This window comes from Talpa europaea (assembly GCF_964194135.1).
Source record: "Talpa europaea genome assembly, chromosome: 12".
Taxonomy (NCBI): Eukaryota; Metazoa; Chordata; class Mammalia; order Eulipotyphla; family Talpidae; genus Talpa; species Talpa europaea.
The window spans coordinates 66,391,114-66,417,047 of record NC_140079.1 but is presented as its reverse complement, the minus strand read 5'-3'; the positions used below and the strand labels follow the sequence as shown (position 1 = coordinate 66,417,047).

The following is a 25,934-nucleotide window of genomic DNA, read 5'->3' as shown; positions in this document are numbered from 1 at the left end:
AAAAGGGCATAATAGAGCATTTTGTCCACACTGGGTGAAGACAAAGCACTTACAGACTGAGGCTCCCAAAATTATGTGCTTCTTGGCTTTGGTGCCACCCTAACCTCATCTTTGTCCTCATGACCCCTCTGTGACAATTATATCCAACCTTTTATCTTTCTACTTATGCCTATTGCCTTTTCTTAAACTCAAATGCCTCCTTTCTTCTTTTCACCCTACCTGGCAAATCCTTCCTCTGTAGCTCACTCTCACTGTCAGCGCTGCAGGCACCAGGGCGGTGGTGCATTGACCTGGTCATTAGTGAGTTCATCAGTGAATGTTACAGGAACCTCTGTGGGCCTCACACACTAGGGATGGTGGAGCCGAGGTGCCAATAGAAGGGATCGTCTCAGATCTGCCAAAGAGCTAGGTCTGTAACCTTCAGCGAGTTACTGATATATCTGGGCCTCTATTTCTCCTCTGTGAAACTGGATAATAAAGCACTCACTTCATAAGATGATTCTGAGATTAAATCTGTTGAGACCGGGCCTCCCCTGGTGGTGCAGCAGTTGAGTGCTGGGTTGCGAGGCTGCCTGCAGCCTCTGCAGTGCCATTTCAGTCCCCGGTCACCAGCTAGGGTCCCACAAAATAAATAAATAAATAAATAAAATAAAATAAATCTGTTGAGACCTTGTCAAATGATACCAGGAATCTACTAAGTCATTGCTGAATATTAGTTATTATACTTGGTGAACTTTGCATTCTCTTTTTCCTCATGTACATAACCAAGACTACTTGAGGGGCAAAAGAGTTTTTGTTGTCCCCAGAGAAAGATCCTTTTCCTTGCAGGAAGGTTTTAAATAAATAAATAAAATAAATAAAATAAATCTGTTGAGACCTTGTCAAATGATACCAGGAATCTACTAAGTCATTGCTGAATATTAGTTACTATACTTGGTGAACTTTGCATTCTCTTTTTCCTCATGTACATAACCAAGACTACTTGAGGGGCAAAAGAGTTTTTGTTGTCCCCAGAGAAAGATCCTTTTCCTTGCAGGAAGGTTATGAGAGGCCACCCTTGGATTAGACTCAACAAACAAACACACAAACAAGAAAGAGCCAATCTGGGCAGCCAGGCAGCAATGCTCACTGTAGAGAAATTCAGTCAGGGAGGTCTCTTCCTGGCTTTTTACTCTTCCTCCTGGGTCCTGCTCTGTGAGGCCATGTAAAGTACACATACACACAGCATTAGCATCTCAGGCCTGCCATCAAAGATCTGAGACCAACACCACATTCTCATTAACAGAGGAGACCACATGAAGCCTCAAAGCACATCTCTGGGGCCATAAAAAATGAGAACCCAGAAAAACAAAAATAACTGTGCAATTTGGAAATGTGTGTAGGTCAAGTCACATGTATCCACTGTGGGTAGAGACAAAGGTGTGGGGAACAGGGGCAGCTCTGCAGAAGGGCACCAGAGTACCTCACTGCTCTAGTGTATTTGCCAGGGGGAACTGGCCCAAAAGGGCTTCTGGCTCAAGCCTTGCTTGCTGAGCCTGCCAACAATACCAAGCTCTAGTGTAAGCTCATATAACCCTGTTAGTTCATACTCTGTTCTTGGGCCTCAGGCTGACCCTCAAACCTCAGTGACATCTCAGTCTCATAAATGAGCATTGGAAGTTACAAAAAGGAAACCATGAGGCTGCAAGGCCATGTCTGATCATTACAGGAAGGTCATGTGTTCAAATTGCTCCCTGGGGTCAGGTGGATGGTGGGATGAAGCTGGGACTGAGATACAGGAGCTGGGGTTCCTTACTTTCCCCTCAGCTAGATTGTGATCAGGGACAAATCACTGATCACTTTGGCTCCCAGGTCCTTCATCTATAAAATGAAGAAGAAGGATTTAGATATCTCAAAAGTCCATTTCTACACTAACAGCCTAGGCCATGTCAGGATTAGACATTAAGAATTCACTGGAATGTAGGATTGGTGCTAGAAAGAACAGAAACTACCACCTTTGCCCTTCCTTTCAAAGGAGGACTCCAAACTGCTAGCAAGTTGCCTTATTCCTACAAGGGGATAGTGCTCCCTCATTGAAATGAAAAATGGGAAGCTCCCTCATTGCCCTGCCCCTGGCTCTCTACCCTAGATCCTGGAAGACTGAGTTGCCAAACATAAGCAATTGTCAAGACAATTCAGGACCATCCACTTCTGTGCCCTTCACACAATAGTGATCAAGTTGGCTGAGTGAGTTTTCTGACTCCCAGGTCAATCATGCATAATCAGGAAATCCATAAGTACCAGGTCCCCCGTAGCCATTCACACAGAGATTTTATCTTTCAAGGAGTTGGCCCAGCTGGCTAATCAAATAACTACAGAGCCTTGTATGTTCCTGTACCTCCATGTGGAATCTAAGGACTCCTTTTCCATGAAGGTATAGTCAGCACCACAAGCCCCAGACCAATTTGGGGAAAAGGATAATTTTGGCCCAAGACTCCAGGCATCTCTGGGTCCCTGACTTATGCTTCACCAGGCAGCCCCATGTGCACTCAGCTCTTCCCCCATCCCAGCCATGCAGGGGCTATTTCCTTTGACTGAAATACTTACTGGTCCCCCCCCCCCAGATGCCTTAGAACTCTGGCTTTTATATGCAGGTTAGACAGGACCAGGGTTTCTATGCCCAACCTGTCACTCGGGGTCATTTTAGGGTCATTTTACATATCATTTTGTGATATGTAATTGCATATCAACTATCTCCCATGTCCTTAGCCTCAAAAGTAATATTTTTCCTGAAAAGTTGAGACTTCAGATCCTGGAGCCTAGAAAATGGCAGAGAGTTGTGGAGTTGGGGACCAAAGGTCTTTCTTGCAAAGAACAGCCTTTAAGCTCAGGGACTTTGTTTCCAAGCATAAAGTCAATCAATGGGTCCAATAAGAGCAGTAAAGCTCCTGCATGAAAAAAAATCATAGTGCATTGGTGACACAAAGAGTATCATAGATATTCTAATCCAACTTCATTTTACAGCAGATGAAAGGACTGAAGAAGTATTAAGAGAAGTAGAATGACTTGTTCAATGTTATGCAACAAACTTAAGACCAACCCAGGATTGTAGCCAAGGTTGTTCCTCAAAAAAAATTTTTAAGTGAATTAGATATTATTTTCCAATGAACTAATCAGTCATTGGAATTTTCTAACAATGGCCAAATCACTTGATTTCTAGAACTATTTTTTAGAAATCTCCAGTATGCTTGTTTTGATGTGGATATTACAAGTTGAATGATAATCCTGAGCCACGATTTTGACACAGGAACTGCCTCACATTTTTCCAGTGACATCCTCACTGAATTGACAGTCACTGAGTCCCTAAGCCTGGTGTACCACTACAGCTAGAGGGTGGCTCAGAGCTGTGTACACACACCTACCTGCATGTCAGTATTCCCATATAGATCTGCATTGTTTACACTGCAGACATAGTAACAATACCACCTTCAACACTGCTGTCACTGGAAATGCCGTGCATACCATCTGCCCTACTAGTTATTTTGTTGCTACAATCCAAGTTCCAGTGCTTTAAAGCACTGAGTCTGCAGTCCCAACTGTCTTCAAGTCTTGATTTGAAGTCTGATGTACATTACATCAGCACTACCCTGCAACCTCCATGGGGTGACATAGAACAGGAGACTCATGTCCTCAACAGTAGAGAAATTCTCAAGTATCAACATTATGTCCAATCTGTTGGTTTCTGATAATCTCTCTAGATGGATATATTTTAATATTCAGTATCTCTATAACCAAGTCAAGCTAACACAGAAGTCTTTGACCAGTGAAATGGTAAAAATCTTCAAAATAAGATTAAACTAATGAGTTTGTTTTAGATTTTATGCTATTACTTGAATTTAATGCTTAGCCCTGTTCGGTATCATCAGCCAAATTTTCACTATCAATCATCTATTAAAATACATTTTAGCAATTGGCTGTCTATAAGATTTTATGTATAATGTAGTTCTCTTGACTTCAGGCCAACATTTGATTTTTTTTAATACCAAGTGACCAACCATGTGGGGAAAATTTAACTGGTCAGGGATATACTCTGTTTCTTTTAGTATCTCAGTAGATACTAATAAGGACTTTTGAAAAATTATCCTTATAACAAGCTACTATGCTCAATCATCAGCCTCATGAGTTCCAGCTAAGTGAGATTAAATTCAATGATGACAACTTCCCATCATTGTCTCCATTTTAGCTCGGCACAATAGAAAGATAAATGGCAACTAGGAGGATTAATCCTTCAACACGCCTTAAATATTTCATGTTCCTATAAAGATCTATGCAAGTCAAGACTTTATTTCTTTTTCTCTGAAGAAATGGCCAACAGAAATAGTTGAGCCCAGAAATAGGGGGGTAAGATTTTGAACATAACTATTGTCTTCAAACAGCCAGTTTCCTGCTCCAGAGTTAAGTAGTGTTCTCCAACACAGACCAGATGTCTGGAGCTTTTGGTTTAGTCATTCAAATGTCCTCATGTCACACCCATTTCCATGAGTCTGCATCCTACCAAAACACTCTAGTGTCCATGGACTCACAGCAGCTCTTCTTCAGAGACCAAAGCAAAGAGAAAAACACTGGGCTTGTTTAATGTCATGGGAGCAGAAAAATGAAAGAGTGGCGTTCAAATTCAGACCTGAGGTGCACCCACTGAGCTTTTTACAAGAAAGTAACCTGACACTGATTTAATGAACCCCCTAGATCTTTGATTTTAATGTAGCTTGATTGCATTTCCCTTTGGAACATAAAGAACATGCCATGGAAATGGAAGTTTTCCAAGGAGGAGAGGATGATCGTTTTCACAAATGCTACATGTATCTTCATGCTATGTTAAGAGGACAAAATGAAAATGCCCTCAAGAGTCCAAACTCACTGTGTAGCACAGGGAGCTCTTCTACACTGCCATGGGGTGAAAAATGTAAAGTCACTTTGCAAAACTTTGACAATATGCAGAAAAGCAGATTATAGGTAACAAAACCCAGCAATTTCACTTCTTTTCACGTTCACTTTTCACTTCTTTCACTTCCTTCCTTGCTTCCTTGCAAGCAAAAAAAGACATATACAAGAAATCTATACCAAAGACTTATACAAGAATGAATATTGGAGTTTCTTTCATAACAGATCCAAACTGTAAATTATCATAATTTCCATCCATAGTAGACTGGATAAATAAACTATTCAAGCAAAGTAACATTATACAATGAGAACAAACAGTTGCCAACTGCATGCAACAAATATGGGTGAAAATCATAAACAAAAGGCTAAGTGAAAGGAACTAGACATTTATATAAAGGACAAAAACAGGCAAAAATAATCTGTATTGCTAGAGCTCAGATATTACTCTTGGGTCAAGGGATGGAGAAGTGACCAGAAGGAAACATGGGGAAGCTTCTGAAGTGCTGGGAAAGTTCTATTTCTTAACCTAGATACTACTTGATGAACATGCTCAGTTTGTAAAAATCATCAAATCAAGTGCTTGTGTGATATATACTTCTATACTTATATTGTGGCAAAAGGAAAAAAATGTTATTCTCATGTGTTCTCATGCTCTGACTCTGGAATGAGCCATGTGATTTGCTTTGGCCATGAAATCTCAGTGAACATGACCCAAACATTGGCATGAAAATGCTGCACATTTCTGCTTCTGTTCTTGGTTCTGTGCAATTTTCATGAAAACATATCCACACCAGTCTGTTGGAGGGCACAGTCCAGTTTGCCCTGGTCATCAGAGCCCAAGTTATTGTGTATGAGCCAATAGACAGCTGACTCACAGATATGTGCATCATCCCAGAGGAAAACAGAACATCAATCCAGTCAAGTCCTGCTGGTATCTGCACAGGCTGTTAAACAGCACTACTGTGCATTAGACGAATGATGCAACTGTACCCAGCAATTGAAAGCTAAGAAATACATGTATTGGGGCCTCCCCGGTGGCGTAGTAGGTTAAGCACAGTGCTGTAAGCTGTCCGCAGCCTCTGCAGCACTGGTTCCATTCCTGGCTGGCCAGGGAGATTCCCACATGGTGCGGCAGACCTCTGCTGCCTCGCCCACTGCTCCCCTCAGCAGCGTACTTCAGTCCTTCTGCCTGTTCTGCTCCTTGCTCTGTCTCTGGTGAATTCTCTCACCCTCCTGAGCCTCTGGCCTGTACCCCAGCTCTTGCATAAATAAAATAAAATCTTTAAAAAAAGAAGAAATACATGTATTAACAAAAATGGAGGGGAGGGCTACTGAAGATACCTCCTAACACATCTCTTGTAAAGCTTGGCCACAACATACAGGAAAAAAAGCCTGCCTGAGATCCCACAAGCAGAGTCCCAAAAGCACAACATGATATCCAAGTAAAAACCATGCTTGAAACAGCCACAAATTTGCTGGAAAATCAAACTGTAAAAGTGTTCCACAGCATCTGAAAGTACTCTCCTTCTGCTTCCTGGAAAACAAGGGAAATGGTGGCTTCTTCTAACTCCCATTTTTTAAAATTCCCTCTTAATATACCTATTCTATCTATGATACCCTTTTACAATATCCATTATGCTATACAGAGAAAGTATATTGGCTGCTGTTTCTGCGAAGGCCATGTTTCATCATGGAGGCAAAAAAATAGAAAACATGGTCCTTTGGGCCACCTTGGGGGAGACCTTTTGCAAGATGAACATTGATAGTCCTGAGCAGTCAGCTGCTCCTACGCTGTGTGGCTGAGCAGTGGCTGTGTTACCTGGGTTAACCTGAGCTTTTGTAGAACTCAGGATTGGTAGCAGCAGAAGCAGCACCAAGGGCATTCTGGAAGTCTGGATCATCTCGGAAGATGGTGCTGGAACTGGAGCCTGCAGCCACCGAAAATGCAAGGAAACAAGAAAGACAAAGAGAGTAAATGAGTGAGGCAGAGCATATCAACATAATGAACACAGTTGGCATAATTATCATTGTGTTCTTACAGTGTTTATTTTTATATTAAGACTTCCAATAGACTTTGAGAGTTGAAGGGGATTTTAGATAGTCCCCAATGTAAGAAATTTCAAACTCTTAGATCATACACTGATAGAATTAAGATTAGCACATCTAAAGGTAATAGCAAAGTTTTACTAAAATAAACACAAATCCTCATTGTGAATGATGATAAAGCAAAATTTGCATTTATGACATTTTTCATAATTTTTATATTAATTCCAATATTTAACCAAGAAAAACATCCAATGATGTTAATGCATTTGCTTTTCTTTTTTAAAAAAGATTTATGTTATTTATTTATGCATACAAGACCTGGGGTGTAGGCCAGAGGGGTGGGGGGTGGGAGGATTCACTAGAGACAGAGTCAGGAGCAGAACAGGCAGAATGACTGAAATACACAGCTGTGGAGAGCAGCAAGAGAGACAAGAGAGGTCTGCTGTGTCTTGTAGGTTAGCTCCCTGGTCAAGGATGAACTCATGCTACAGTAGCTGCTGATAGCTTGATAGTGCTCAGATATTAACCCCTTGCACCACCCGGGAGACCTGCATTTGCCTTTCAAAAGATATGCAGGGCCTCCCTGGTAGTGCAGGGGTTAAAGACAGTGCTACCAAGCTATTGACAGGCACTGCAGCACTAGTTGGATTCCCATCTGGCCAGGGAATCCACATGGCTCAGCAGACCTCTCCTCTCCTGTCCAGCTCCCTGCTACCCTCAGCATTATATTTCAGTAGAGCTGCCTGTTCTGCTCCCCAACTCTGTCTCTGGTGAATCCTCTCAATTCCCTTGCACCTCTGGTCTACACTCCAGTTCTTCTATGCATAAATAAATAAATCTTTAAAAAAAGATATGCAAAGTCACTATTCATGTTGATTGATTAGCTCTGGGATCCTATATTTTTTAATTTTCACCAGAATGATTCAAGTGGTCATGGTTTAGAGTTGAGACATCAATAGCCACTCATGTTGAGCTTAATAGAGATACAGATGGGGTCTCACTCATAGCAGGAATCTAGAAAACTTAAATAAGGGACCAGGAAAAAGAATAACTATAAGAAAGAAAATATCAAAATCAACAAACAGCTATGAACCAGAGACACTCTATGGGGGTAGGGGGGTGGGGAAAGGAGGGGTTGGGGTCAAAATAAGGGGGTTGTAATTGTATGGGGAATATAAAAATAAAATTTAAATAAATAAAAAAATAGAGATACAGATGGTTGCATACAAAACTATTCATAGACATGTATATGAGGTAGTATAGACACATATATCTCATTGATACATCAGTTAAGAGGCCTAGAAATAATGACACCCACATAGCAACAAGCAATCCCAGCACCCAGAGTTTCATCTGTAACAGCATTCTTCAATGGAAGGAACCAGGCTTCCTTGGAGAAATAGCTGATTCCAGGACTGCCAGGAAATATACAAGATAAGCTTGGAAAATCTTTTAGTGCCAGAAATTTAAAAAATACGCCCACACACATAAATGATGGGAATATATCAAAGGGATACAGGAGCCAACTGAAAAAGTTCCCAAAGACCAAAGCTGGAACAATTTGAGCAACAAAACAAATAAAGTGGTTTTGGATTATAACTCAAGGTATAAAATAAATATCTACAAGGCCATGTTGATATAAATGAATGATTGAATAAACAAATGGGGGAGAAGAGGCAAATTTTCCATGCAAAAGAATTCTGAATAATTTATGTAGATACTCTCTGCTCTTAAAGAAGTGGCACATAGCCACCCCTTCTTCACTTATTAAACATGAGCTGTGTGTGGCAACTTTCTTCCAAAGCACAGGGTATGAAAAAGGAGAAGTAACTTTTCAGTGGAGAAATGTGACAACTCTTACCTCAAGTCAGAGGCTCAAATTTGACATGTCATAGTGATAGTATATTTCTCCTTCATCTGATCTGATCTTTTTTTTAATATATTTTTTTATTTTAATTAATTAATTCATTCATTCATTTATACAAGCACTGGGTACAGTCAGAAGCGCGGGAGGGTGAGAGGATTCACCAGAGCCAGAGTGGGGAGCAGAGCAGGCAGAAGGACCAAAGTACACTGCTGAGGGGAGCAGCGGGCAGCAGGAGAGGTCTGCGTGCCAGGTGGGACCCTACTCAGGTGGCCGGGGAGCAGCCGGGGATCGAACCGGCGCCGCGGAGGCTGCAGGCAGCTTCACAACCCAGTGCTCAACCGCTGCGCCACCGGGGAGGCCCTGATCTGATCTTATCTCTGTCTTCTTCCTCCCCAAAACCCATTACTCCAATCTAATCATGATAAAAACATCAGGTAAATCCCAGTCAAAGGGCATTCTAAAAATCCCCAATGAGTAATCCTCAAAGCTTTCCATATTCTCAAATACAAGAAATTCTAAAGGACCATCACAGCTAAGAGAAACCAAAGAAACAGCACAACTAAATGTAATGTGATGTCCTGGAAAAGAAAATAAAGGGCATTGGGGGAAACTGAGAAAATCTGAATCAATTATAGACTTTGGTTAATAATCATATTTCAATATTGGATCATTAACTGTGACAATTGTGCTAATACATGATGGCAATAAAAGGGGGTCAGGATGTGGGGGCCTATGGGACTTCTATGTACTGTCTTTGCAATGACTATGTAAATATAAAAAGTTTATTTAAAAAGAGAAAGTTTTTTTTTTTTTTTCAGGTACCATTAACAATCAACTAAATGTTGGACCTGGTATTAGAAATGATATGTAACAAGAAATTATAAAGAGAGAAAAAAGTCCCTTTAATTTGAAAGAATCAGAGAAAGCTCCCTGGTCAAGTCCACAGTCTTTCAGCCTTGTGAGCACCGCCTTGGCCAACCAGCTACTCCGAGCACATTGTTCAAGCCCTACCCTCTTTTTTTTTCTTTTTCTTTTTTTAATAAATATTTATTTATTTATGCATACAAGAACTGAGGCACAGGTCAGAGGTATGGGAGGTGAGAGGATTCACCAGAGACTGAGTGGGGAACAGAACAGGCAGATATACTGATATACGCTGAGGGGAGCAATGGAGTCAGGAGAGGTCTGCTGCACCAAAACTCATGCTGCGGTGGCTGCAGATAGCTTCATAGTGCTTAGATTTAACCCCTTGTGCCACCAGGGAGGCCCCAAGTCCTACCCTTCTTTCAAGGCACCTTCCTGGTGGGTTAATAGCCATAACATTCTTCTCTCTATCACCTGCAGTGGTGTCTACTACAAGAATGTCTTCTGCACTTCATGCCCTTTACTGAATATTCTGAATTTCCCTCTGTTAGATCCTCCATAACTTTGTTATAACATTAACCATTCAATCATTTGCTTTAAAATGGCTCATTCCTGTATCTATAGAGGAATATTTTATATCTTGTTCAAAGTAGGTACTCAAAAATGATTGTAACTAAACTAAACAGAACTTATAACTTACTCAAAAGTGTGGACTAAATTTCATTCTGCTGTCAACTTGGTTTCCAGCTGTGAATCTCCAAAACCAGTGATTATTTCTGCTTTGTTTGCTTAAAATTAGGGTGACTGGCAGCTCACAAGCATAGACAAATCATTAGCACACTACAAGTACAATAACTATACCCTGTCTAAAATGTGCCAAGAGCTAGCTCATGAATTATTCACAGTAACCCAATGAGACTTGTTTTCATCAACAAGATAGTTAAGAAAGGAGCGGTTAAAACTGATCTAGTTACATAGCAGAGAGGCGCCAAAATTCACATGTGAACTCAGGGTTTGTATTACCCCAGAATCCACAAAGGTTTTGAGATTGTTGTGTTTGTCATCACACTACACTTGCCTTCAATCCAGCTCTGCTTACTTCGCCAGAGTTACTCTCCCACTCAACTTTCTAAATCACTTACTTTGAGGTTTTTTTTCTATTTTCTTCTGCCTCAGAACTTTTGCCAGAAAGTTTCATCTAATTCAAATCTCCATTCAATAGTCACTTCCTCAGTGAAATATTCTCTGACCATTTTTATTGCTACCTGCATTAAAAGCATCTTAAATTTTTTTTACTTAGAAATGATCATGATTTCTAATTATATATTCATTGCTATGATTGTCTAATTAGTTTCCCCCACCCCCATAAGCTTCAGGCTTTTTTAACTTGCCATTGCATTCTCAACACCTACTGAAGTGCTGGATAGATATTTGAAGGGTAAATTAGTGATTGCCTTAAGCTACATATTCAGTTATTACATCTGGTCATTCCCAGTTCCATACTCTAAAAGAAAGTATACCCCAAATCTACTAGAAGCAGACATCACCCTTTTCTACCCCTTTGAATGAGTTTTTCCAAGGGTTCAATATTTAAATAATGTGACACAAATAGAACCCAAGGACTGACGCTCACTAGTCATCAGGAAGACAAACTTCCAAGTAGTAGTTGAATACTGATTTCATCCATCAGATCAGCAACAATTTTAAGTGTGATTAATATGAAATTTGGCAATAATGTCAGGGAAGATATATATTCCCATGTTCTGCTACAGGGCATAAAAATTAGAAGATAATTTGAATAAAAAATGGATATACCTTATATGATCCATATGTTCCACTTATTATTATTTATCCTAAAGAAAGGCTTTAGTATTGCACAGTGAAGCAGCCACTAAAAATAAGTGGCTTGCAATATTTTTTGTTGTCATTTCTTAATTTTATTTGCAATATTTTTTTAAAGTTTATTTTATTGTGGCAAAAACACAACATAGATCTACTAACCTCGTAACAAAGTTTGGGTGTACAATACATTTTTGTGGACTGTAAGTACAATATTTTACATCAGATCTCTAGAACTTACTCATCCTACTTATCTGAAACTTCATGCCTTTTGATTAGTAACTTCCCACCTTCCCCTCTCCAGCCCCTAGAAGCATCACTCCACTCTTCTATTCTATGAATTTGAGTATTGTATTTATCTAAGCAAGTGGGAGCAGTATTTGTCCTTCAGTGATAGTTTTATTTCACTTAACATAATATCCTCAAGGTATAACCATGTTTATTAACATTATAGAATTTCCTTTTATTAAGGTTTTTAAAAGATTTATTTATTTATGCATACAAGAACTGGGGTATAGGCCAGAGGTATGGGGGGGTGAGAGGATTCACCAGAGACAGAGTGGGGAACAGAACAGGCAGATCTACTGAAATACACTGCTGAGGGGAGCAGCGGGCGAGTCAGACAGGTCTGCTGTGCCATGGGGTTAGCTCCCTGGCCAGGGACCGAACTCATACTGCAATGACTGTGATAGCTTCACAGGTTGCCTCTCAACCCCTTGCACCACCAGCGAGGCCCTTATTAAGGTTTAATAGTATTCCATCACACATTTATATACCATGTTTTATTTATCCATTCATCTAATGATAAGACATTTAGGTGGTTTCTACAAGTTGTCTATTGGGAATAGTGCTACAGTTACGATTAGAGTGCTAATATAGCTTCAAGATCCAGGTTTCTCTTCTTTTGGATAAATATCCAGAAGTGTGATTACTGGATCTCATGGTATTTCTATTTTTAATTTTTTCAGGAACCTCCATATTGTTTTCTATAGGGACTGTTGCCAACTGATCTTCAAGAAAGTTGCCAAGAATGCACAATGCGGAAAGGAGTAAATTGGTTATCCACATATAAAAGAATAAAATTGGACTTTTAGCTAATACCATATACAAAAGTCAACTCAAAATGGACTAAAGACTTAAAAGGTAAGACCTGAAGCTTTAAAACTCCTAGAAGAAAACATGGACTATCGTCATCACAGTGGTCTTGGCAATGATTTCATAGATGTGATATCAAAAGCACAGGCAAGAAAAACAAAAATAAATAAGTGGGACTACATCAAACCAAGGAGTTTCTGTATGGCAAAGGAAACAATGAACAGAGTGAAAAGGAAACTAGCAGAAGGGGAGAAAATATTTACAAACCATGTATCTGACTGGAGATTAATATTCAAAATAGATGAGGCACCCCCCCCCCAACCTCGGTGGCGCAGCGGTTGAGCACAGCACTGTGAAGCTGTCCACAGACTCTGCAGTGCCAGTTCAATCCCCGGCTGCCTGCGAGGGTCCCACATGACACGCAGACCTCTCCTGCCACACTCGCTGCTCCCCTCAGCAGTGTGTTTTGTCAGTCTGCCTGTTCTGTTCCCCCACTCTCTCTCTCTGGTGAATTCTCTCACCCTCCCACGCTTCTGACTGTACCCAGTGCTTGCATAGATAAATAAATAAATCTTTAAAAAAAAAATAGATGAGAAATCCCATTAGTACAACTAGTCTGATTTGTATATTGGCTAAGGACTTGATAGACATTTCTCTAAGACCTACATATGCCCAACAGGTACATGAAAAAAGGCTCCATCACTAGCTATCAGGGAAAAGCAAATTAAAATCACAGTGAGATATCACCTCACACCTGTCAGAATGGTTATAATAAAAAAATAAATAGGGGGCCTCCCCGGTGGCACAGCGGTTGAGCGCTGGGTTGCGAAGCTGCCCGTGGCCTCTGCGGCGTCTGTTCGATCCCCGGCTGCTCCCCGGCCACCGGAGGAGAATCCCACATGGCGCGCAGACCTTTCCTGCCGCCCGCTGCTCCCCTCAGCAGTGTACTTCGGTCCTTCTGCCTGCTCTGCTCCCCGCTCTGGCTCTGGTGAATTCTCTCACCCTCCCGCGCTTCTGACTGTACCCAGTGCATGTATAAACAAAACAAACAAACAAATAAATAAACATGCCTCTATAAAAAAAAAATAAAATAAATAAATAAATAAATAAATAAAAGACAACCACAAGTGTTGATGAGCATGAGGAGAACTTGGAACACTTGAGCACTGTTGGTGAAACCTTTTTTTAAATAACAGAAACTTGGAAAAAATCTTTCCTATTGGGGAATGATAGAAATTGTGTTATGTTCCTGTTATGAAAACTATGTAGTAGTTAAAAGCATGAGAGCTACGTGGTTAGAAGTCTAAGGCATGTTTTTATATTTTATATATTATAAATTTATATATTATGAAGAGATGCACACATCTCCCATATTCACTTAGATACATAAAAGATCTAGAAGCTTAAACACCCCACTGATAACGAGCTTCACTCTAGTATTCAAAACAGTAGGTGAGTATAGAGCAAGGCATCTCGGGAGGTTAGTGCTGATCACAGCGGTTCCCCTGGAGCCTGAAGAGTTTGACAGGGGAGACTGGGACTAGTAATCAAAAGACTCTGGCCCTATTTTTTAATGTTTTGGTTTTAAACAAGGAAAACATGTTCTTATAAATGTCGTTTTTATTAGTTTCCTAAGGAAAAAAAAAAAAAACAGTTCTGGGGGCAGGCCATCAAAATCTGGATGGTCCTTTCCAGGCAACTCTGCATATCCCAGAGGCTGGAGGTGGGGGAAACTTGTCCTAGACCTCAGACTCACTGTGATATTGTGAGAGATTCTTGATGAGAAGGTCTGGCACATGAATAGAACAGATGCAAAAAAAAAAAAAAAACAGTTGAGAATTACTGCTTATATCTCATCTTTTTAAAAATAGAACTCTTGTATTTAAGTAGATGTTTTCAGAAGCATTACTGCTCAGCAAACAATCGCAGGAGAGAGATTACTACACCCCCATTTCCTGAAGTAGGAAAGTAATCTCTAAATCACTTCACCCACAACCTAGGCAAAGGTGCCTGACTGGCTGCTGTTCCCCATCCATATGCTGAATTATAGTTAACTTCTTCACCTGTCTGTCTTTCATGTCACACTGAGTAAATTAAGGTCAGGGATCTTTTTCTATACCAAAATCAGATTAATTTTGACATGCCTGGGTCACAAAGCTGGTTGAAGTGACAAGCGAGATTGGATGCTAGTCTGATTCCATAGCCAGTGCCTCTTCTCCTTTAGTGCAGTGTTTTCTAAAGCACAGAAAAGGCTACGTGGCTCAGAAAGAGCCTGCCCCTGGTAATAAAGAAACCACTGCCTCTTTATAGTCAAATCCCCTCCCCTAGCCAAGAGGATGAACACTCCAGCTGACTCCTGAGCTCAGGACTGCCCTGAGGCCTCAGAGACGATTGATGTTCCATCCAGGAACTGCACAGGGTGTGGGCCAAAGCCTTCAGGAGGTAAATGGAAGGCCAGGCAAATGGGAGTGTGGGGCCACCACTAGAAATTGTGAGAAATGAAAAAAGACTAGAATCTAGAAGGTCAAACTTCTTACAAGTTATCTTGGTACTTGGTTGAATTTCCAAAAGCCTCATTCTGAAACAGTTAGGGCCACATCATGGTAAAAATCAAGTCACCAGCCATCCTGCCTAACACATCCCATCCTTCAGGGGGTTCAGACAGCTAAGGCTCAGCCCTGTGTTGCCCACAGCTCCACGATACACACACCTGAGGACAGACTTCTCTCCTCTTTTCCAGCTGCTTTGAAAAGCAGAATATGTCCCCAGTCACAAGCCCCCCTCCTGGCCTCAAATAGCATAGTGAACTAGAGCATGGAGTGGTGGAGACAAGTGCTGCTGAGGGACATGAGTGGACAAGGCTCCTACCTAGCACACACTCCCAGGGACCTCCAGGTATAGAGCTCCCCAGACAGTAGGACAATAGCCTTTTTTTTTTAAAAAGATTCATTTATTTATGCATACAAGAGCTGGGGTACAGGCCAGAGATGTGGGGGGTGAGAGGATTCACCAGAGACAAAGTGGGGAGCAGAACAGGCAGATCTACTGAAATAAACTGCTGAGGGGAGCAGCGGGCAAGACAGGAGAGGTCTGCTTCGCCATGTGGGTTTCTCCCTGGCCAGCCGGGGATCAAACTCATGCTGCAGAGGCTGCAGATTGCTTCATAGTGTGGTTCTTAACCCCTTGCGCCACCAGGGAGGCCTGACAATAGCCTTTTGAGCTCCAAAATATAAGCCCTATGACTATGTCTACTTTTTACTATACAACTGATAAGGAGGAGATAGATGATAAATTTTAATAGCCTAAGATAGAGTAATGATAGATACAGAGATGATTACGGGATATATACTTTCCTAGAGATATATATATACATCATAGATAGATATTTGAATATAAAGAGAAACACTTTCTGTAAGTGTAGCTACTATAATGAACTGCATTTATTTGGAAAATAGCACCATCATTTCCACTCTGTGGTAATACAGAGAGCAGGCAGAGCAAGAAACCCATGGGATCTTCTGCCCTAGCAAAATGGAAAGCATTAGTATCTCTGGTCTTCCAAGCCCCTTTAAAGTAATCGTAACTCATGGGCAGTAGAGCTCTCTTTTTCCCCAAGTCTCTAGCAGAACCAGAAGTATGCTTAAGAAAAGCCTAAACTTGGGCCTCCCTGGTGGCGCAGGTGGTTAAGCATGGTGCTGTGAAGCTGTCCGCAGCCTCTGCAGTGCTGGTTTGATCCCCGCAGGCTGCGGAGCAACTCACATGGCGCAGCAGACCTCTCCTGTTTCACCCGCTGCTCCCCTCAACAGTGTATTTCAGTCAGTCTGCCTGTTCTGTTCCCCACTCTGTCTCTGGTGAATCCTCTCACCCTCCCGCACATCTGGCCTGTACCCCGGTTCTTGTATAAATAAATAAATCTTAAAAAAAGAATAAAAGAAATGCCTACACTTGCCAAACTATTGTATTATGAAATATTTATCCACATTACAGAATCATTCTTTGCACAAGCTGTCAGTGTTGGGTACCTTTAAATAACAAGTTTCAGTACATTTAAAATAACACTCAGTATACACAAATCTTCCATCTACTTACCAAACTCGTAAATCACTGAGTGAGTATCCACATTACAAAATAATTCTTTGCTTTAGAAAAGAGTCCAGTGCAGTTTCCTTTGAATAACAAATCCTTCCAGTGCATTTGAAATAGGACTCCATATACCTAAATCTAGCTTCTACTCAACTTTTCAGTAATACAGCTGATGTACAAAGAAGGACATGTCAATTTGCAGATGGTGAGTCTCATCAGACAGTTCATCTTCCCGATCCAAAAGCCAGAGACAATCACTATTTTGCTAAAGAAGGAACAATCATGGATTTCCTGCAGGGATCTTCACACTGAGCCTGTGAGAAGGAAGTGCCTTCCCTCCTGGAAAATCAGCTCTGGCGTGCAGCCCAGACCTCCACCTAAACCCAGATACGTCTTCCTTGCAGGACAGAGGGGCCCTGGAAAATCTGGGGTGGGAAAGGAAGTGAGATAAAGGGATGTGGATCAAGTTGGAGCAGATACACAAGGTGCGTGTGCACTTGTGGAAACTGTATGCCTGTTTGCACTTGTGTGTCGTAGATTGAGCTTCAGCGGGAAAAAGAAAACCCACATGCTTTGTGGCCCTGCAGGGCATTCAAGGCTTGTTTTTCCACTCTGCTGAATCATTTTTATTTCAGATTCAACACATAGGAAGAGCAATCTTTGGAGTATTTAATACTCAGCAAACAAATATGCAGAATGAACTTGGTTCTGGCAAGAGACGGATGCAAGTACATACACACACACTTATTAGCCATCCAAACATCCTCATGTTTCATCTTGATCCCCAAGGATTTGTCAAAGTCGTCCTCATTCCCAAATTTCCTCTGGGGTACCAATCTCGTGCTTCTCACACAGCTCTCAGTGCTGAGTCAAAGGCCCAGAACAGCCCAATCTGCACACAGAACTCACCCCAGATGACCTGATGTGACCCACGCTGCTCACAGCGGGTGGAACACAAGCTCAGGCCCGCCTTTGGGAGAGAAGCACTTTGCCTCCTTCTACCTCACGGTGAAATGGAGACAACTCGAGTTTACCCAAGTGCAGGAGAAGGACAGAACCCAGCAGCTGTCTCTGTCACTCTCCGTCCTGAGGAGCAGAGTCACAGTAACTTTCCATGTGACATCGTCTGCCCATTATCCTTTCCACAAGGATGAGAACTGTCAAATCTAATGTTCTCCCATCATCAATGTGAGGAAGAGAGTAAACACAAAGGCTCTATTAGAAACTCTGCAGGCCAGTACCCTCCTGCCTCTGAGATCTTGAGCAGGGCACTAACTTCTCTGTGTTTCCCTGAATCTTTTACTCCCTTCCCTGACCTCTATCATCCTGCATATGAGTGTCTTTCCCACCTGGCCTTTCTGTTTCTTCCCCATCCTCTTCCTCCCCATTACCAGCCTTCTTGAAGCCCCAAACTTCATGCTGGTGAGCTGGGGGGCCACCTGCTTGCACAGAGGGCACAGGCAGGTCCACAGGAGGGGCCATGGCCACAGGGCTCTGGAGGCCTCCAAAGAAATGTTAGGCTTCAAAGCAATAGGCCCATGATGGTGAGAGTTGAAGGGAGCTGAGGCTCATTTTTTGTAATCAGCTCCAGTTAAAGGTGAGGAAAGTAAGGCCATCCCCAAACCAGAGAGGCCCGATGTGAGGCAACAGCTGTTCAGAGACAGGGCCAGGCCTCCATCATCCAGGCCAGAGATTGTTCTGGCCCAGTCACTGGCCTTCCTTCCCAAACTCTAAGCCCACACGCCTTCTCAGCCCTGCCTCTCTCAGGTAACTCATGTCTTTAAAGCAGTGAAGTGACTCAGAAAATTTTTGCAGGGGTTTCCAAAGCTGTTGGCACATTTTGTGACCCTCTCTCATTGATAGCTGGCACCTAACTTTGCCCCTCTTAAATGTGGGTTCTACCTGGTGACTCGCCTGTAACAAAAGGAATGCAATAGCAGCAGCTGCGCATCTCAGACTGGGGCAGGGAGCATTATGTGTCCACCGGGCACTGTCTCTCTGGGAAGAGGTGCCTGGGAGCACTGTGCTGGGCTGGGAGGGCTCTGGACCACTTGCAGGAGCCAAGTGCTCCTTTTCTGAGATAGTCTCAGTGAGATCCCAGCAGGCAGCAATAACAACTTTCACACTTGTGGCCTGGGAACTGCAGTGACTGCTGCTCCCTGCTGCAGCCTCAGGAGAAAACCTGAGCAGCAGCTGGCTCAGCCTAGTCACCTCAGAAACATGACAAAACAATTGTGTGTGTGGCTGTTTTAAGCCACTAAGCTGTGAGGCCATCTACACAGCAAGAAATGGCTGGAATCACCCCCTTGAGTGAGGCATAGCCTCCCACAAACATATTGGTATTTGTATAGTTTGTTACTCATCACCAACATGTCCACTGCCTCAAAGCCTCCAATAAAGACTTACAGTGAAGAGGTCAAATAGGAAGTGAGGGTGAACCCCAGAAGTGAGTTTAAGATGTCTATACAGCAGCTGCCTTTCCCTGAGGGTTCAGCAGTGAATCCAGATGCAGCATCTGACTCAATTGACCACCCTCTCTGTGGACCCTGGGCCTCTACATTCAGTGATTTGCCTCCTCCCTCCCCGGCTGCTCTTTCTCATTCACTTGGAGTGAAGCCAGACTTGCTGTGTTTGAATTCTACCGCCAGCTGTGTGGACCTCAGCCCTTCTGTTTCCTCATCTGTGAAATGAGGGCAGTGATGGTCACTGCTCCCATAGGATGTGGTAAGGATGGAATGAGCAGCATTGTGCTAAAACATTGTCTGGCTCATACATGTCCCTGCTTATTTGTAGTTCTGCTTTACTTTGTGCCTGGGTGTTATCTTCTCGAGGAATGTGCAACTTAGAAGCAAATGTCAGGCCTTCCCCCAAACTTATACACAGTTGTTTTTTTTTAAAATCAGCAAATACCTACCTACACAGAGGGAACTCAGAGAATACTGGCAAGTACACTGATAGGTCATTTCATTAGTAATAAAATCAGCAATAACAATAGTCCAAAGTCCTTGCCTTGGACCAGCAAGCCAACATTTGCTGGTGTAGCCTCTGAGTGACACAACTAGAGAAAGCGCTCTGGTTCTTTCCATACCATCGCTCAGAGTCAGGAAAGGTTTACCTGAGAAACAGAGCAGCAGACACCAGCCTGGGGCCCATACTCCCTGCCCCTGCATCTGTACGTGCACAGACCCCAGCACATTTCTAAACTGTCTCCCAGAAGCAGCAGGATAAAGTACTTGGTCTAGCCAAGCCCCTGATACCAGGGCTACCTTACATCTGGGGCCCACAGCTGGGCTGGTCTCTTAATAATACACAGTTCCATTGGCATGCCTTCGTTTTGTGCAAGCTCTATCAACATGGACTTGAAGTATCTCTGAGGGAACATAAGCCTAATTCAGCCATAGAAACTCTTCTGAACCCCATAAGAGATTTGTGTGATGCCAATGAATGTTGCTTTCCATTCCTGCAGGAGACCCTCCAAGGAAAGAGATGTGGGTCCATTTTCCCAGACACAGGTCGGGATCTGACCTCTTTGCAGAGTATAGTTGATCCCTTGAACCGTGAGGGTGCACTGATATACCAATTTTTTTTCTATCTGCAGTACCATTTTCATGGATTCAACAGACCTTGGTTATTGGTTGACACAGGATGTGGAAAAGCACAGTTATGGAGCATCAACACTAAAGGACTTGAGCATCTGTGGAATGAGGTGGCGTTGGGAGGAGGGTTGAAATTAATTGTGAATTTTAAGGAAGATCACTTTGGTTAAGTTTGGGGGAGCCAAAAGTTATACATGGCTCTTTTATTGGCTAGGGTCAAAAATCCCAGCCCCTGCATTATTCAAGTTCAGCTGTTATCTACTCAAGGCCTCCTGGACATAAGGGCTAAGCCCAGTGCTTTTGTCACTGAGATGGGGGAACCCCCACCTCTCCAAGACCATCAACTGAAGGAAGTCATGAGATTTCACCACTTAGGCTTTTGCCAACATGTTCTATAGTGGAAACTTCAGCAATGGTACAGGTCAGGTGCTTCACAAACAGCCAGATACTAACTAATCCCAGGGTGAAAGAACATTTTTCAGTATTTCTAGAAAGTATGAGATATCAGTAAAAGCAATAAATGGTATTCTTGTAAAAATTACATAGGATAATGCATATAAAGGACTTATAGTACAGTGCCTGGGAGATAGTTTATGCTCATTAACATTAAGCTATTAGCATTGGTGCAATGGATGGAATGGTGCAGAGAGATCAGTAGTCAAGGTGACAAGTATCAATTGGGTTTCTACTATGAATCCAGCACAGCTGAGACACCTGGAAGCAACACAACAACAACAACAACAACAAAAATCCATCTCATTTCTTACCAGGGGATCACATGACTGACACATGCAGACTTTGGAAAAGCACAGACAGTGGGTAAGCAGGTTCAGGCCAGGCCATGGCTGTGGGGAGGTTGTAATGGAGGAGGAGAAATACAAGTGGACCTGGAGCAGTAATAGACAGTAGGAAAAGAACAAGCAGGAAAAAACACAAATTAAGGAGTCATGAACAATTGCCAAGTTTGAATGGCCTGGCCAACAAAAAAGGCAAAAGACTGAAGAAGACCTTGAAGATTGAATGAGCAAAGGAGAAAGAGCTGAGTTCTGAGCTGACCAGTCTGTTTTCTACCACCCCAAGTCCTGACACGTCACATTTTTCTCACAGATACTTAGGAGATCTTCTGAGACTCAGAAGTATTAGGAAAAATAACCAGGGCAGGGACATGGAGCTATAGTTCTAAATTTAGCCTCCCCTTTTTGCTTTAAGGATGGCAGGGTGAGCGGAAGGTGGGGTGTTGTACAACTGTTGGCTCTGGGACACAGAGACATGAAGAGTAAGGCTCACAGATCTTGGACAAATATGGCCTGGGAGTTCCTGCCCAAACCCCAGAGCCTGAGAGCCTCATTTGGCGGTTGGGTTAGGACCAGGCGCCTGGAATATTTTCCAGGTCCCTCTTTCTTCTTTCAAGCAAGTCACTCCCTCAGCACCTGCAGCTTCTGTCATCATTGCCAAAATTAAACACTGATCAAGAGAAGCTCAGCCCCCAACCCTTTCCATTTCATGCTTCCTTCACATTGCTGGCTGGACATTCCCTTCTATGTTATGTTCACTGGCAGCCTCTGAACCAAGGAGTGCAGAAAATATAAGTGTATTAAAGCTCTGAAACATCTGCAGACTCCATCTGCCTTCAGGAAGTTTCCCCTTGAATCACCAGCGTCTGGCATTTATTCTGGATATATAAAAAGCCCCCTCTTCAACATGACAGGCCCACTCACTGCTGTCCATTTCCTAGTCCAGCTCAAAGATGACACTTTGCCAAGGTCACGTGTAAGACCAAGGCTATCCCCAATTCCGGCCTCAGACCATCTCAAGCTCACTTTCAGAATGTTCTTGTTTAGACACCCCACTTCTCCCACAGAAAGACTTACCCTACTGTGGACAAGAGCTTTTGAGTTGCCCCTTTCCATCAAGTAGATCCATTCTTTCCTTCAAACTCTTGTTCTAAGCTTCTTTCTTACTCTCCCTACCCTATCTTTGGGCTCAGGAGATTGTTTGAACATATAAATAAATGTGGCTACAGTGTTTTTTAGTTGCAATATTTCTGTGTATGTCCCCTCCCCAGCTAGGCTGTAAACTCCTGGATACCCCACTACCTGGTTGTAATCATCTTAATTGCCCATGCAGAGCCCAGAGTTTGGCAATGATTGGACAATGAGTCGGTGGATGAATGGGTGACGTGAGGAGTGTCTGTGGTGTCCAGGAATGGCTGATGCCCATTCATCTCCCTGCTAAGAGTTGAGCAGATGGCATAATAGGCTTTTTCCATTAGGCTCTTACCCCCTCTTTTGTACTTTTCCCAAGCCATAATAAGCTGTCTTGTCTCTCAACTCTATTGCATCAATATGGTATAACTCAACAGATTCCAGCCATATAGTGACTAATGTTGCACCCTAATTGCCCTTGTATATGTGTGTGAAAATCTTTGTCTCCCCAATGAGACTATCAGTTTCTGAAGTACAATAGTAGTTTGTATCTCTCAAGGTTTATGAGAGAAAACATTTCACATGAGAGAAAACACATGATAAACATCTATAGAGCACTTATATACCAGGCAGTATATAGTAGGCTAAGTTTTATGTTAATATTCTAATTTGGTCATCATAGCAACTGTATGAGGCCATTACTATTAAACTATTATTATCATATATTATATATTATTATATAATAAATAACTTGATGTAATTATTATTATCATCATCATCATTTTGCATATGAGAAGACTGAAAAGATAGAGTAGTTCATTTGCCCAAGACCACAGAGAAATAGAGCACAATGGCATTCAACATAAAATTAATTCTGAGATGGTTGATATGGTTTGGGGTTTGCCTTGCCATGTTCTCCCCAAACACCCTGACTACCCCAACTCCATTCTAAGTGGACATTCTCATCAGGACCAAAGCCATGCTCAACTTTACCCACTTGGAAGATTTCCATCACACTGCCGGCATGTGAGGCTGATTTTAGGGAGGATTCCCTGCCTAGCTACATCATGGGAGCCTCAGGATCTTACCTGGAGCCTCTCAGTGCCTGACCTCAGAGTTGGTTTTGGTGTCACATTGTTGGGACATCTCAGCATCCCTACCTTCCCCTTCCCTCACACTCTAGCTCTCACACCCAGGAAGCTCAGGGCACTACCAAGTCTGGGCAGGGATGGTGGGTCTATGATGCTTGAAGCTTAGACAATGGGAGGGTCCCACTTGATTAAGACACAGAATATACAACTGCAAGTACAAAATTTGATTCAGAGCCTTAGAAGGATCTTGACTAAATGACAGCAAATTCATCATTCTAGTCCTGACTCTCATCAAATACACAGTCATCTGAACAGCAAGACCTTTCCCTGAATGAACTCAGCCCCCAATTCATGTAAGTGAGAGGGTTGGGTGAGTGGAGTGGAAGGGCCCTGATCCTGATCCCTGGCACCCTCGACTCTATCAGCCTGGCTTCCAATCACTCTTCTGAGGTCTCCAAAACAAAGCTGGACTGCCCTGACCCAGGACAGATTCTGCTTCTTTCTCCAGTCCAGGCACGTACTGTATTATAGTAATGAGAGCTTTGGTTGCTTTAAATATCACAAAACAAAAACAAAAGGCAGCGGGGTTCATCCTCATTCCCTGTCCAGACCACAGAGGAGAGCCTGCCAGACCAAGGCCAGAGCAGAGATGCGAGAGTAGCCCACAGTCCCTTTCAGGAATCCATTGGCTCGTCTCTGGAATGAAAATCACCAATGGCAGGGGCTGTTCAGAGCCAGGCAGAAGGAGAGCCACGAGGTCACTCTGGGACATAGAGGCCCTGGCCTCAGTAAAACTGGAGGTCTGGGGCCTGGATCCACCAGGGAAGACAAGGTGCCAAGCCTGAGGCTACAGAAACCACAGTCTCCCACCTCGGGGAGAGCCAGAGAAGTCCAGCCAAAGGTCTCCACAGAAAGGAGGCTGGTCTCCCCCTCAGGCCCTGAGAGGTATCCTCGAAGCAGGACGAGCATCAGAAGGGACAGAGCAGAGCAGTGCACAGAGATGTGGAGTCCATACTTTCCCCCTCAGAGCTTCCCCAAGCCACAGGGGAATCTGGCAGACCCTAGGGGGTGAATCCCTGAAATTACAACTATGCTGTTTAACTTACCATTGAGTTCCTAGTGAAATGGTCTGTGACTATTCACAGGCCTGATCTGATTGTTCTTTCCTGGTGGAACTTGTCAAATTCCTTGTGAAGGGCTTGCTCATGAAGCCACCCTCCACGGACACAATGAACCACACATACGCACATATTCACCCTGCAGCCCTGGCTGCTCCACCTTTAGCCTCCTCTGAGGCATAGCCTGGTGCTTGGAGACTGTGGCTTTTATGTCAGGAAAGGTTGGAGTTAAAGACAAGGAGATGCCCTTTCTACACCATGCTGGTACCATGCCCAGGTCCCCCTACTATGTGGTACCTCCTCCAGAAAAAAAGTGGAGAGGAGATTTGCCAATAATTTGTGCTTGATAAAAAACACAGATATGTGAATTTCTCCTAAGATTTAAGTTCTTTGCAGAATGAAGCTTTTCAATAGGCATCTTGGTCAAACATTTTTAAAAGTACCGTGGAAGCTCTGAAGTCAAATGAAGGGTTGAATTCCTTTGCCAGGATCTGCTCAGCATTAACTTCAGAAATGTACATCCAGCATCTGGACCAATGACGGGGTTGTCACAACCACATGGGACCCCTGCATGCCCAGAGAAGATACAACTAGGCTTGGCAAAGGCAGAGACTCAGGAAAAGCTGGGGTTGGGTGTAGAGGGAGAAGCTACTGCAAAATCCATTGAACACTAAAACCAGGACCTGGAACACCTGATACTGCACACAGTCTAACCTTCCCTTGAACTTACACTTCCTGTGGCTAAGACAGTATTTCTCGTGATCCAGCACTTACCTCAGAGCAGATGCTTAGAAAATATTTGTTGAATTAAGTATCATGGATGCTCAATAAACTGTAGCCCCCTTTTTTACATTCTTCATCATTTTTATTTCAGGAACTTGAGCTGACTGTGAGTTTGCAGCTCATTTGCCACTTGTGGGTGGTATTAAATGGACAACACTGTCCTGGAACACACCTATCCCTCATTTTCCATCTGGTCTCCTTTGCTATCCTGTACTCAAGATCTTCCAATAAAAACAAGAGCAACTCCCCTTTCTCTTCCCTTCTTTGAACTACTCATTGATGTTGATTATGTTCTTCCTTGGACTGAAGTTAATTTTTTTCATATGATTCCACTTTTCCTCTATTTTTATCCCATTTCTATAGTGCCAACTATATTTATCTCATTATAAACTCATGAGATCTAGGACTGTATATGTTCTCTGTACGCACCAGGATACTAAGCTTTGTAAATTTCTGAACAGACTTCACAGATTCTCTCTCCCAAGCTACAACTTCCCTAGTTATGCTTTATTCTTCTCCACTAAAGCCTAGGGAGTTAGCTAGCTGAAATGCATCTGAGTGGTTGCTCAATTAAATGGTTGTTCTGATACCAGCCAAATATTATTATCCCCGAGAGGCTGTCTCTTAATCTGTGAAACAAAAGGATGGGGTTCCAAGGGCTCCCTTCTCTCATATTTTGTTGTGTGTTTTTGTTGTTTTGGTTTGGT

General features: G+C 42.8%; 1 protein-coding gene across 1 annotated transcript in view; it reads right to left on the bottom strand.

Moving 5' to 3' along the window:
• The window catches only part of DDR2 (discoidin domain receptor tyrosine kinase 2), a gene marked incomplete at its 3' end in the record, with an annotated part of 51,254 nt that extends 44,409 nt beyond the window's left edge, over positions 1-6,845 (bottom strand). The window contains exon 1 of the mRNA XM_084250862.1: positions 6,740-6,845. Coding sequence (XP_084106988.1) covers positions 6,740-6,821 — 82 coding nt within the window. The 5' untranslated portion in view covers positions 6,822-6,845. The remainder of the gene's footprint in view (positions 1-6,739) is intronic.
• Positions 6,846-25,934: the final 19,089 nt, after the last annotated feature.